General features: G+C 45.3%; 1 protein-coding gene across 10 annotated transcripts in view; it reads left to right on the top strand.

The window, feature by feature from the left end:
* The window catches only part of MEGF11 (multiple EGF like domains 11), a 466023-nt gene that overhangs the window by 364686 nt on the left and 87418 nt on the right, over positions 1–13919 (top strand). For all 10 annotated transcript variants that reach the window (XR_006354901.1, XR_006354902.1, XM_043986259.1 and 7 more), the window contains 2 exons: positions 5859–6105; positions 10069–10189. Coding sequence is in view for 8 of the 10 variants with exons in the window: in XM_043986259.1 (XP_043842194.1) it covers positions 5859–6105; positions 10069–10189 (368 nt within the window). In the remaining 2 variants the exon portion in view is untranslated. The remainder of the gene's footprint in view (positions 1–5858; positions 6106–10068; positions 10190–13919) is intronic.

The following is a 13919-nucleotide window of genomic DNA, read 5'->3' as shown; positions in this document are numbered from 1 at the left end:
GAAAGAAATGATAAGCAGATGGATTTCAGAAAAACCTAGAAAGGTTGGCATGAACTGATGCTGAGTGAAATGAGCAGAACCAAGAGAACATTGTACATGGAATCAACAACATTGTGTGATGATCAACTGTGATAGACTTAACTCTTCTCAGCAATACAATGATCCAAGACAGTACCAAAAGACCTATGGTGGAAAATGCTCTCCACATTCAGAAAAGGAACTATGGAGTCTGAATTCAGATTGAAGCATACTATTTTCACTTTTGTTGTTGCTTTTTTGTTATTGTCTTGTTTATTCTTTCTTGCATTTTTTCCTTTTGTTCTGATTCTTCTCTTACAACATGACTAATGTGGAAATACGTTTAATGTGATTGTAATGTATAACCTATATCAAATTGCTTGCTGGCCTCGGGAAAGGGGAGGGAAAGGAAGGTTGGAGGAAAATTTGGAACTCAAAAAATATCTTTACATATAATTGTGAAAAAAATTAAAATTTTTAATTTTTTAATTTTAATTTTTTTAGTGAGGCAATTGGGGTTAAGTGACTTGTTGAGGGTCACACAGTAGTGTTAAGTGTCTGAGGCCCCTAAATTAATGTTTTTTAAAAAACAACAAAACAAGTTCACAGATTCTAGGTTAAGAATCTTTGGACTAAGGGACAGCTAGGTGGTACGGTGGATAGAGCACCAGCCCTGGATTCAGGACGACCTGAGTTCAAATCAGGGAGAGGTGGGGCCATGATAGTTCCTTTAAAGCAAGAATTATTAACTACTTTTGTGTCACAAACCCCTTTGGCATTCTGATGAAGATTGTTGATTCCTTCTCAGAATAGCACTTTTAAAAACGCATAAAGTAAAATATATAGGATCACAAAGAAAAGTCACTCTATTGAAATACAATGACCAAAATATTTTTAAAACCCAAGTTCATGGATCCTAGTTTAAGAATCCTACCCTGCCTGAAAGTATTTGAAGGACTTGTTTGGCATTGACCAGACAGCAGAACTAAAAAGAGCCAACATAAGCTGCAGAGAGAAGCACCACCTTACATTGAGAGGCATAGAATAAAGTGTAGGGCTAGGAGGCAAGAAGACCCGAGTTCATGCTCTGCTTCTAACAGTTAATAGCTGGATATCTGTGGACAAGTCATCAGACCTCTCTGTACTCCCCAGGCAACAAAGACTATAGTTTACATGAGAGATGCTCATCTACACTGGTGGAGGGAGTTTTCCCACTGGGATACTGAAAAAAGCATAGGTCTGGAATGGAAATAGAGCTGCCTTAATGTAGAATGTGCTGCCTCAGGAGGTAGTGAATGTACAAGTCACTTTCTTTCTCTGGTCCCTGGTTTCTTTATCTGTAAAGTGAGCTGTGTGGAAGTAGGTAATCTCTACACTTTCTTGGTTTGCCCTTAATAGTTTGTCTGAGAATTGGGGGCAGCTAGGTTGGCTCAGCGGATAAAGCACCAGCCCTGGATTTAGGAGGACCTGAGCTCAAATCCGACCTCAGACACTTGAGACTTACTAGCTGTGTGACCCTGGGCAAGTCACTTAACCCTCATTGACCCCCCCCCCAAAAAATAGTTTGCCTGAGAGTCCAGTAGTTCTCTACTTCTGGAAGTTTTCAAGTAGGGGCTTGGTGCCACCTTAGGTGGCAGAGTAAATAGAGTGCTGGATCTTTCATCAGGAAGACCTGAGTTCAAATCCAGCCTTGGAGGTTTACTAGCTTTGGGACCCTAGGCAAACCTCAGTTTCCTCATCTGTAAAATGGGCATAATGATGGCACTTCCCTCCCAGAGTTGTAGTAAGGTTAAGGTGGGAGACAATATTTGTGAAGTGCCATATAAATGCTAGATATTGATATTATTAGGGAATCCCTGCTCTGCTATGGGTTGGACTAAGTGACTCATCAGGTCCCCTCCAGCTCTGAAATACAGTGATTTTAGACTTTTTTATGAATAGCAGGGAGCCTGGGGAAGTGGAGTGGAAGGTAGAGGGAGAGCTCTGGTGGATGAATGTGAGCAGAAAGGTGGTGGGCTTGACCTTAACAGGGAGACAGCTGATCAACTTGGGGCCTTGACCAGGAGCTCAGGAGACTTGGCAAGGTGGGATCTCCAAGGGGACACATGTCAATGTGTAGTGGAAAGAGCATCAGCCCTGATTCCATAAGACTTGGGCTCCACAATAATCAAAGCAACAATAATGGACGTTTAGATAGTGTCTTCAGGTTTGCAAAGCTCCTTCTACCTTGTCTCATTTGAATTTCACAACCACCCTGTAAGCCAGGGAGCTGGCTCATTGGATAGAATACTTGACCTGGAGTCAGGGAGGTTCAAATGAGGCCTCAGACACCTATTGGCTGCGAGACCCTGGACAAGTCACTTAACCTCTCTGCCTCGGTTTCCCCAACTGTAAAATGGGGGGATAATAATAGCACCTCCCTCCCAGAGTTGTTGGGGGGATAGAAAGAGATGACATTTATCAATCATTTTGCCAGCCTTAAAGCACTCTATAAATGCCAGCAGTGGCGGCGGCGGTGGTAATGGTGATGATGATGACATCAGTTGCTATCCAAGGACACTGAAACTTAGAAAGGTTTAGTGATTCGCCCCTAATTGTACAGACAGTGTTCCTGTGACGTTAAGCCCCTTAACCTCAGTTTCCCCATGTGTGAAATGAGGAGGTTGGGCTAGATGATCACTAAGGTCTCTTTAGGCTCTAACATCCCACATCTGGCCAACGCATCAAGGATGATTAGAAAGGGTCCCGAGCTCTCTTAAACATCCTATTTCCTTTTCCATGCCCCTCCCCTTCCAGTATCTCTGAAACCAGGAGAGCAGATGGTTCTTTCTGAAAGAGTTGTCTGCTCTTCTTTGTTAAATTGTGTACCCAATATGAAAGCAATTTGAAAAGTTAAAAAACAGTTTGCAAATGTGAAGTACAGCACTTGTGTTGGAAATCTATCTCTTGGGGCCCAGGAAATGTTTCTCTGCTTTTCTCTATATGGTATATACAAGGTACAGAAGGGGCAGTGAGAATCTAGGCTGGAGGGTGTTATTAGGAAATTCTGGCTAGCCTAATTTCCCTACTTGACTCAGCTCTAATCATTTCCTGCTTCACCTCCTTTCAGCCCCACACTGGCCAGTCACCTTTAAGTCTTGATGTTTGCCAGAGTTTTACCCCACTACTACAGTCTCTTCTTTCTAACTGCCTGTACTATTGCAATCGATTCCACACTCCCACTTCTCCCCACTCCACTCCATTTCACACCCCAGCAGGATCTATCCTCGGAATGCTTAGATCTGGTTGTTTTCCCTCTGTTCAAAGCCCTCTGGTAATTCCCAACCTCTCACTCAGGGTCTTGCACAATCTGGCCTCACACTACATTTCCAGCTTGATCTCTGAGTACTTGCCTCCCCAAACACTCTGCCAGGGGCTCTTCATCTTTGTGTGGCCTGGACCCCTTGGGCAGGCAAGCTGGTGAAGCCTGTGGGCCCCTCCTCTGAATAATACTTTAAAATGCATAAGATAAAATACACAGGATCACAAAGGAAACCAAAGATTAGTGAAAATAAAGATGCAATTTTTTTGCCCATCCAAGTTTCACAGATCCTCTGAAATCAGATTAAGAACTCCTGCTCTAGGGGCAGCTAGGTGGCGCAGTGGATAGAGCACTGGCCCTGGAGTCAGGAGTACCTGAGTTCAAATCCGGCCTCAGACACTTAACACTTACTAGCTGTGTGACCCTGGGCAAGTCACTTAACCCCAATTGCCTCACTTTAAAAAAAAAAAAGAACTCCTGCTCTAGCTGAATGATAATACTGTATTCATTATCTCTCTCTCCTCGATGCTTTTGCTCCAGGTATTGGAATGCCCTCCACCTTTATCCACTGAGTGCCTGCTCATCCTTTAAAGCCCACCATATAATTGGGCGGAAATACAATATCATTAAAAAATAAATCCCAGGGGCAGCTAGGTGGCGCAGTGGATAGAGCGCCGGCCCTGGAGTCAGGAGTACCTGAGTTCAAATCCAGCCTCAGACACTTAACACTTACTAGCTGTGTGACCCTGGGCAAGTCACTTAACCCCAATTGCCTCACTAAAAAAAATATATATAAAAAAAAAATAAATCCCACCATGAATGTCAACTCCTTTAAGGAGTCTTCCCTGATAGTGAGTTAATAATAACCTTTTCCCCCCTTGACCCTCACTTTTCTCTTTAGGCTCTGTCAATTTGTGTATTTAATTTTGCATTGTGGTTGTTTGTGGATATGACATATTGCCCTATTTGATCATAAATCTCAAAAAGCAAGGGATCTTGTCTCTTCCAGACTTGTATCACTCTCTCTCCCCCCACCCCCAGCTCCCAGCCCAATGCCTTGCACACAGTAGGAATATAATTAATGTTTACTGGGCTGAATCAAGCTGATGAAGGAGTTTCTCAAAGTGCAGGGGGATCTCAGCATCAGAGGTTGTCACCAGACAAGTTGTTCACCCCCATTAGGGGGCACTAGAATTTGAATTGCAACAGTGCTGCTTGGAAATGATTTTGGAGGTGCATTGGATTACATGCAAAGGTTTCAAGCATGTTCTGGTGGGGTTTTTTTTGAGAGGCATGGTAGCATGAGGGAGGTGACAATCCTGCTGGGCTGTGTCCTGGTTAGACAAAGCTCTGGAATCTTGTGTTCAGTTCTGAGGGTCACGTTTTAGGAAGGACTTTCACAATTGGGAGCATATCCAGTGGAAGTAAGATGATCCTTCTAAGATCTGCAGACTATAAAAAAGGAAGGAAGGAAGATAGAGACAAAGAAAGAAACAGGTTCATAGAAAGAAAGAGACTGAAATTTCAAGACACAGGAGCATAGATAAAGACAAATGAGAAAACTGAGTCCCAAGGAGGTTGAATGACTTGCTCAAAGTCATAGGAAGAATTCTGAATTTGGAATCAGAGAACATTATTTCATACTGTGAGAAAATTATTCATATAGGGCTTTTAGAACTTCCAGGGCCCCCCCTGCTGAGAGAGCTTGGCTGACCTTTTTTATTAAGGTCAGCCCAGCATCAGGAAATTACCTCACAAAGCCTTGTTCCTGCCAGAAGATCTAAACTCTGACCTCATCACGTTCTATTCATGGATGGCCTTCAAGTCATGTCAATCAATGGACTTGAATGCTACCAGCCAATTAGCTTGGAGCAGTGTGTAGGGACTGCCTGTCTTCCGACCTGCAGGGAGCTTCTGCTCTCAGAGGCGCCGGAACTTCCTTTTGGGGGCCTGAGACTCGTAGGGGAAGGGGGCTTTTTCTCTTCTCTCTCCTGTAGATCCTAACTAGGCTTTCCTATCTTTCAGAGGCATGTGTTCTCTCTTTACTAATATCTAATATACTTTAATAAATGCTTAATGCTCAAAACGTGCTAAAGCTTCTAATTTATAAGTAAACCCTAGCTAATTTTCCCTACACTTGGGACAGAAATAGACCACCACACATTTAATTTTACATGTCACATTACCCAGACTCTACTATTTAAAGTGTGACCATGGGTAAGGTGGTTTTTACCCTTTTAAGGGGATTGGAGTAGATGATCTATAAAGTCTCTTCTAGATCTAAATCTATGATGCCGTGACCACTGAAGTCTCTTCTCACTCTAGACTTATGACTCAATGCCCCAATGAGATGGGGAGAAGTAGAGAAACACATATATAGAGAAAGAGAGGCAGGAGACAGAAAAAGATTAAGCCTGAGAGACAAGCAGAGACACAGACCAAGACTGAGGGAGAGAAGCAAAGACAGAGAGGAATGATCCAATATATTCTCAAGACAGGGCCTCACTCAGGGTCCCATAACTCTCTGTTTCTGTTTCAGGCTGTGACAGTGACCATTGGGGTCCCCACTGTAGCAATCGCTGCCAGTGTCAGAATGGTGCCCTGTGCAATCCCATCACAGGGGCCTGCGTGTGTGCTGACGGTTACCGGGGCTGGCGCTGCGAGGACTTCTGTGAACCAGGGACCCATGGCAAGGGTTGTCAGCTTCCCTGTCAGTGTCACAATGGTGCCACCTGTGACCCTCGGAGTGGAGAGTGCCACTGTGCACCGGGCTACACTGGCGTTTAGTAAGTGCTGCAGAGCTGGGGGATGAATTACTTTTAAAAAAAAAAGTCTTTGGGGGCAGCTAGGTGGCACAGTGGATAGAGCGCCGACCCTGCATTCAGAAGAACCTGAGTTCAAATCTGGCTTCAGACACTAGCTGTGTGACCTTGGGCAAGTCACTTAACCCTCATTGCCCTGCAAAAAAAACAAACAAAAAAAAGTCCTAAGCTCCTATTGCATGCAAGCTCCTGTGATAAGTCCTGGACATACAAAGAGAAAAGCAAAAACTGTACCCGCCCCCTGCCCTGCAAAGAGTTCATGATCTAATTGGGAAATATAACACATATAGGAGAGCTCAACTACAGATCCTGTGGAAAGACCCTAAGGGTGCAGGTTCAGGGAGGATGGCAAAGCCCAGAGTCTTTAGGAGGCAAGACCAAGCCATGCATTTCTTCCATGCCTCAAGCATCCTTCCACTCTGGGGTCTGAACAAATGTGGGCAGGGCCGCAGGCCTGTTTGCAGATGCGCCTCGGCTCTAGATTATGATGCCATTGGTCTGCTTCAAAACCGGAGGACAAACAACAGCAAACTACACAGTTGCTCAGCATAGAGCTTACATGATTGTTTTGCAGAGTCTGAATGCACAGGAATCCCCTCGAATCTTCCCAGCCTTGGATACCCTCTTCCTATTCCAAACCCTGGTTGACCTGTCCCTCTTTCTGGGTTGGGCATCTTTGAGTTTGTCTATAGCCAGTGATGCAGAGTCACTGTTCAGACTGCCTTGGATAGGCCCAGTCATATGGGGATTGGGGATGTCTGTGTCCTCCTGTTCCAGGATGCTGACCAATCCAATTCAACCCAACTTACATTTATTAAGTGCCTACCGTGTGCGAGGTATCATGCGGTGTCCTAGGTATACAAACACAAAATTAAAAACAACCCTTACCCTAAAGAAGTTATTATTTTATGGGAGATGGATATAACATAAATAGATAGGCATGTCCATGATAATTTGAGGCAGAAGGGGAGATCAGGAAAGGCTTCCTGAAGTAGACAACACATGAATTGAGCCTGCAAGGAAACTAGGTATTCTGACTTGATGCTGGACTCCTCTTTGACCTTGACCTCAAGTCTCAACTGGGGGAGGGAGGGAGGGAGGGATGGTCAATGATGGCTGACAAGGATTAAGAGTCCTGGAGAGGGCAGCTCTAGTGAGGCAGACACTCTCAGCCTCTCCCTTCCTGAGTTATTTGAAGTTCAGTGGCAGGACAAAAGTCAAGATGATTGGTGGTCCCCCAGGATGTGCTGTTTTCAGAGAAAGAAAGCCAAGATATCAACAGCCATATGAAAGAAAAAATGCTCCAAATCATTAATAATTAGAAATTCAGGGGCAGCTAGGTGGCCCAGTGGATAGAGTACCAACCCTGGATTCAGGAGGACCTGAGTTCAAATCCGACCTCAGACACTTAACACTTACTAGCTGTGTGACCCTGGGCAAGTCCCTTAACCCTCATTGCCCTGCAAAACAAAACAAAAAAACAAAACAAACAAGAGTCCTGGAGAGATGTTTTATGAGCAAACATGGGGGATAACAGGGGTTTTGCTTGTCTCAGTTGTCCTTTTCCCACTTCCAAACAAGTCTCCGAGAGGCCTCTACAGAGCCTATGTCAGCTGTGGACGCCTAGTACCAAGAATTAGGTCTGTTCACTTTGGGATCCCTACAGAGGAAATCAGAGCTCCTGGTCATCCTGCTTGGGCTTCCCAGTGACCACTGCTGCTCTAGGTCGATCCTTTCCCATACATACCACAGTGTTCCCAACAGGCCCCTTCTCCCTGCTGAGGCCATTGGAAAGGGAGATGCCAAGAAAGGCATTCGTTTTGTTTTGTTTTGTTTTGTTTTGTTTTGTTTTGGCGGGGCTATGGGGGTTAAGTGACTTGCCCAGGGTCACACAGCTAGTAAGTGTCAAGTGTCTGAGGCCGGATTTGAACTCAGGTCCTCCTGAATCCAGGGCCGGTGCTCTATCCACTGCGCCACCTAGCTGCCCCAAGAAAGGCATTCTTTAACTTTCAGCCACCACCCTCCTCAGGATAAGTTAACTGCAAGGACTCAGTGACCAAGGACCGAGAGCAAAGCCAGACTGCATTTAAATCTTGATTCATGAAACACCTCTTAAGAGGCTGAGATGCCAAGAGAGGCAATGTAGTACAGGAGAAAGAACTCTGGACTCCAGTCCTGAGCCTGTCATAATTCCAGACGTGTCACATTCCTCTCCTTTAAGCAGTCTGTTTTCTAGGCACACAAGCCCATTGGCTGTTGCGAGGCATTCCAGTCTCCCCCCTACCCCACCTGGGATGCCTCCCTTCTTCCCTTCTTCTTTCAAGGCTTAAGTCAGGTGCCACCTTGGATGCTAAAGCCTTTCCTGATTCCTCTGGTTCTCTCTCTCTCCCACCTCAAATTAGGTTGTATTTCTTTATCTATGTAAACATAGTATTGTACCCAAACCCCAGCGGGAGAATGTAGGGTCATTAAAAATAGGAATTATTATTTTTTATTCTATTTGTATTCCTGGGTCTGGTGTTGTACCAACCATTCCCAGACTATGCTACTTGCATCCTCCTCATCCTCCTCTTCCCCCTCCCGCCAAAACTTTGGGCTCTAATCATGTGCTTTTGCCTTGTCTTCCTTGGAACCTGACTTCTACATCAGCCCACTTCCTAGAAGTTCCCCAGTGAAGTGGCCACTTCCCATACCTGGCTGAGCATTTGGCAGGGTCTAGCATGCTGGGGCCTGGGTCTTTCTTAACTTAAGGGTTCTTCTCTGTTATAAGCCTGGGAGGTAAGCAGGGCCAATGTTATTTATTATCCCCATTTGGCAGATTTGGAAACAGTTCCAAACCATGATTCCTCAGCCCTCCTGCCCAACACGTCTAGCTCTAGTTTATGCATTGTATCCCCGCCCCCTGTCATTATAATATAAGCTCTTTCTAACATGGAAATATGTTTTGCGTGACTGCATGTGTATAACCTATATCAAGTTACTTTCCTTTTCAATGTGGGGAGAGGAGGGAGAGAGTTTAGAACTCAAAAAAATTTTAATGAATGTTAAAAATTGTTTTTACATGTAATTGGGAAATAAATAAAATATAAAAAAATTTTAAAGTTTCCCCCCAAAATGTAAGTGCTTTGAAAACAGAATTCTCTGCTTCCTTATATTTGTACCCTCCAGTACTTAGCTTAGTGCCTATCACATAGTAAGCACTTAATACTTTTATCATTCATTCATAGTAGGACCTTAATAAATGTTTGGCAAATTAAATTCACTATGTGTCCATAGGCAAATAAATTAATCTTCCTGGTCCTCACTTTATAAATCTCCCAGATGGGGATAATCATGCTGGCTCTGCTTACCCCACAGGTCTATAACAGAGCAGGCATAGTATATGAAGACAGAGCCAAGCCCTGGCATCCTAAATTCCTCAAAGTGTCTAGGGAAGTGCAGTGACAGGCACTTAGCCAGGGAACTTCTAGAAAACATGCTACATGGGCCCCCGAGGGACAGGCATCCTTGGCCAACATTCTATCCCCCTGGCTGTCTGTGCCACTTGTTGTTATGAGTAGCAATCATGTACCTCCTCTTCAGCCACCCACACTTAGTGTTAGCCCAGATGCCTACATTTACCTGTTTGCAGTAGCAGATTTCCCCTACCTCCCCCAGCCCACAGAGCCTCTATTTCAGGACTGTGGGCCCCCCTGCTTCCTTCCCTCCAAGTATTTTAAGAGGATCAAGAGGTTATCTCCATTTTACAGAGTGAGTAACTGAGGCTGGGAGGATTGCCCAAGATGGCACAGTGAACAGAGCTAAGTAGTGTGGGGCATCCCTGCCTACTCATTCTGCCTCTGCATACGTCCCACCCCCTGATGCTGAGTACAGGAGTGGGTCTGGCTTTCTCTTCACCCACAAGTAACAAAGCTGTTTTCTTTTTAGCTGCGAGGAGCAATGCCCACCTGGGAGTCATGGGGCACACTGTGACCTGCGCTGCCCCTGCCAGAATGGGGGTACTTGCCATCACATCACTGGGGAGTGTACTTGCCCCCCTGGCTGGACGGTAAGTGGAATCTCAACTCTGGTGGGCCTGGGTTAGGGTAGAGGGGACAAGAGAAATAGACAGAGATAGGGAGAGACTTGGGTTTGGAGAATTTTCAATTGCTCTCTCCCCTCTTATTCAGATCACAAGGTCCTATGGAGCACTAAATGGGAAGCAAGGGTGTGAAAGAGTTAGATTCCTACTTTGGGGTCCATTCCCTCTGTGGGACACAGTCACTGTGAGCTCTGTATTGAACTTAAAATAATGATGAGGTCAGCAGTGGGAAGGTCTGGATAACAAATCCACAATCGCAAAAATCTCATTTTTAATGCTTGCATGATGATCTTTTCAGTTTCAAGCAACTCCTTCTACCTAGCAGAACTGCCTTAAAATAAATACAGGCAAAGAAAACAAATGAACACATTTGTGATGTGCCACATTCCACACCTGTAGTCCACCACCTTTCTATTAAGAGGCACAAAGTGTGCTGCACCATTAGTCTCCTTTTTTAGCAAGTTTTTGCCTCTTTCCCAGGGCCTCCTAAACTTTCACTGGGGTTGCTCAGAAGCAGCCCCCAGGAAGGACTGACTTCCCTGCACCCCACCACCCTCCATTCCTATTTTTGCTTTCATGGGAGACCTCCACTCACCTACCTCGTCAGTACTACCCCTTTCCTGGGACACTAAGTGATACACTGAGGCCATTTCCCTCTGGGGCCTCAGACCTCTCTGGTGAGGCATCAGGGTGCTGCAAGAAGTGAAGGGACAACAGCAGCTAGCTGAGCGGAAGCAGGATGTTTTGGAGATTGTGACTACAGAGGGGGACAGTTTGGGGAGGAGGGAATTGATTAAGGGAGAGGCTGGGACTTGGGATGGGAGGGGGGTTGCTGAGATAACTTCATGCCCCACGTGTCCCAGTCCAGCCACCTGAGAACCCTGGGGGAAAATCTTCTTGGAAAACCATCTCTTTGCAAGAGCTTGGCCCCCGAGGCCAAGCTAAGTAAGTGAACTTGAGCCAAGCAAGCAGATGGACAAACCAAAATGAGATGGGGGAAGGACGGGAGAGGGGTCAGGGACAGAGACCGAGACCAAGGGAGACAAAGCTCCTTGTGAACACTGAGTTTAAGTTTCCAGGCTGTTCTCCAGCATTAATGAAACCAGTGCTGAATCGTCAGAGAAAGAGAATGGGGAAAGAGAAAGCCAGAACACACAGGAAAGTGTGGGATGGAGAGAGAACAGGCTTGGAGGGTGGTTTTTCCCCCACCCCCTTGACACATCAAGGGATTTATTCCAGACGATAGAAGCTTGTGTCGATGAGGAGTCTTTGGATTTGAGGACTTTATGTTTTTAATTTTATTGTAGACAATTGGATTTCTATTTTTGACACGGCATTTTACTTGCAGATTTGTATGAATTATTAATACCCCACACAGGCATGAACAGTCACAAAATAATGAAGCTGTAGCCGAGTGATGGGCTTCTCCCAAGGAAAGGGGGAAGGTTGGGGAAAGGTGGGGAACAGCAGAGAAGGCCCACCCCACCCTCCTGCTGCTCCCCAGGCTCTTAGTGGTTCCCATTGCTCACTTCCTTCATCTCTCCCTCTCTTCCCCCCCCCCACCTCCACCCCCTGGGCAGGGAGTCCAGGGACTCGAGCTCTCTGCTTTGGAAATGGGCCAACAGGACAACAGGACAAGTCACACTTGGGCATGCTCCCATTGGTCTTGGGATAGTTTCCTATATCCTAGAGTGATGGAGTTTGGGCAAATCCCGGGCTCTCTTTTTTCTTCCTTTTTTGAAGAGCTGAGGCTTCGCAAAGAAGTAGAAAGGAAAGAGAAAGGAGACAGTGAGGAAGTGAGAAGCTATCTCGTAGCCCAGTCATCAAAACCCAAGCCCAAATGAATGGAGGTCCCTAGCCACCCAAGTCAGACCATCAGCTCCCCAAACAGAGCACCCCACCTTCCACCCTTTCCTGAGTACTGAGCTGCAATATAGTCACTGCAAAGGAAGAGGGACAAAGAGGAAAGCAGTGCCAGTCCCTGGGACAGCCCAGCCTGACAAGGGAAAGAGCACATATACTTCTAAAACAACATACAGATTAGGAGCATAAACGAAAATATGTAAGTGGAGAAGAGCATAGAGTAGATAGTCAAAGGGGTCAATTAAGGATGGTTTTCTCAAAGGAATGAATTTCAAACCAGGGTTTGAAAGTGGTAGAATGAAGGCAGGAATGCTGAGCTGGGTGATTGCCCTTCTGGTGAACGAGTGAGTGAATGAATGAGTGAATGAGTTAACAAATGAATAAAAACATTTCTTTAGCACTTACGTGTCAGGCTTTGTGCAGGGGACTGAAAATGCAGATAGAAAAAGCCAAACAGCCCTTACTCTCAAGGCTACATGGCCTTGCTGGGTTGTCCTTGCTCATTAGATTTGGGGGGGGGGCAATAAGGGTTAAGTGACTTGCCCAGGGTCACATAGCTAGTACGTGTCAAGTGTTTGAGGCCAGATTTGAACTTAGGTCCTCCTGAATCCAGGGTCGGTGCTTTATCCACTTCGCCACCTAGCTGCCCCCTACCCATTAGATTCTAATGGGCAAAGACAACACAAAATGTATAAAGCAGTGGCAGCCAGAGAGGGTCTTTTTACCAACATCATTTTCTTTAAACACAGGTCTGACTTAGGTCATTCCCATGTTCACTAAAATCCGGGGACTCCTATTGCCTCAAGGATAAAATGTATATGCTCTCTTTAGCTTTTAAAATCCTTTGTCCCCTGGCCCCAAGCTGTCTTTTAAGCCTTACTAGACATTGTTCTGCCCTACCCGTGCTCTGGATCTGGCCAAACTGGGTTTGTTTCTGTACCTTTGGAACAGTCATCTCCCATGCCCAGAATGCACTCCTTCCTCACCTCCTTAATAGAGTGCCTCTCTTCTGCAGTACAAAGACACCTTCTGTGTGAAATCTGTCCTGATTCCCTCCCACCTGTTAGTGCCCTCCTGCTCAAAATTACCTTTTATTTCACTTCTTTGTGTTTATCTTTATATATTCATTTTATATTTAAACACGCACTGTCATCTCCACCATTAGAATGGAAACTCCTTGAGAGCAGAGCTTGTTTCATTTTTTTGTATTTATGTTTCTAGCATGTAAAACAGTGTCTAGTACATGGTAGGCCCTTAATCAAGGCAACTAGGTGATGAAGTGGATAGAGTGCCAGGTCTGGGGTCAGGAAGATCTGAGGCATTTACTAGCTGTATGGCCCTGGGCAAGTCACTTAACCATGTTTGCCTCGGTTTCCTCATCTGTAAAATGAGCTGGAGAAGGAAAAGCAAGCCATTCCAGTATCTTTGCCAAGAAAACTCCAAATGGGGTCACAAAGAGTTGGACATGACTGAATAATAACAAGGTACTTAATAAAAGCTTATTGATTGGAGTCAACTAGGTGGCACAGTGGATAAAGCACTGGCCGTGGATTCAGGAGGACCTGAGTTCAAATCTGACCTCAGACACTTGACACTTATTAGCTGTGTGACCCTGGGCAAGTCACTTAACCCTCATTGCCCTACCAAAAAAAAAAAGTTTATTGATTGAGGATAGTCAGTGATAATAAGTGCCATGGCCATATTGATTGACACATCCTTTCTAGCAATGGTAGTTATAGGCTTGATTGTTTTCCCCAGAGCTAGAGGTAGAAAACTAGGTGGGGCATGGGGAGAGAAGGCAGAAGTAGCACTTTCTTTTTCATCTCTTTTTCTT

Source organism: Dromiciops gliroides, chromosome 2 (genome assembly GCF_019393635.1).
Source record: "Dromiciops gliroides isolate mDroGli1 chromosome 2, mDroGli1.pri, whole genome shotgun sequence".
NCBI classification, from domain to species: domain Eukaryota; kingdom Metazoa; phylum Chordata; class Mammalia; order Microbiotheria; family Microbiotheriidae; genus Dromiciops; species Dromiciops gliroides.
Note: the sequence above shows the minus strand (reverse complement) of the source record. Positions and strands in the feature narration are given on the sequence as shown.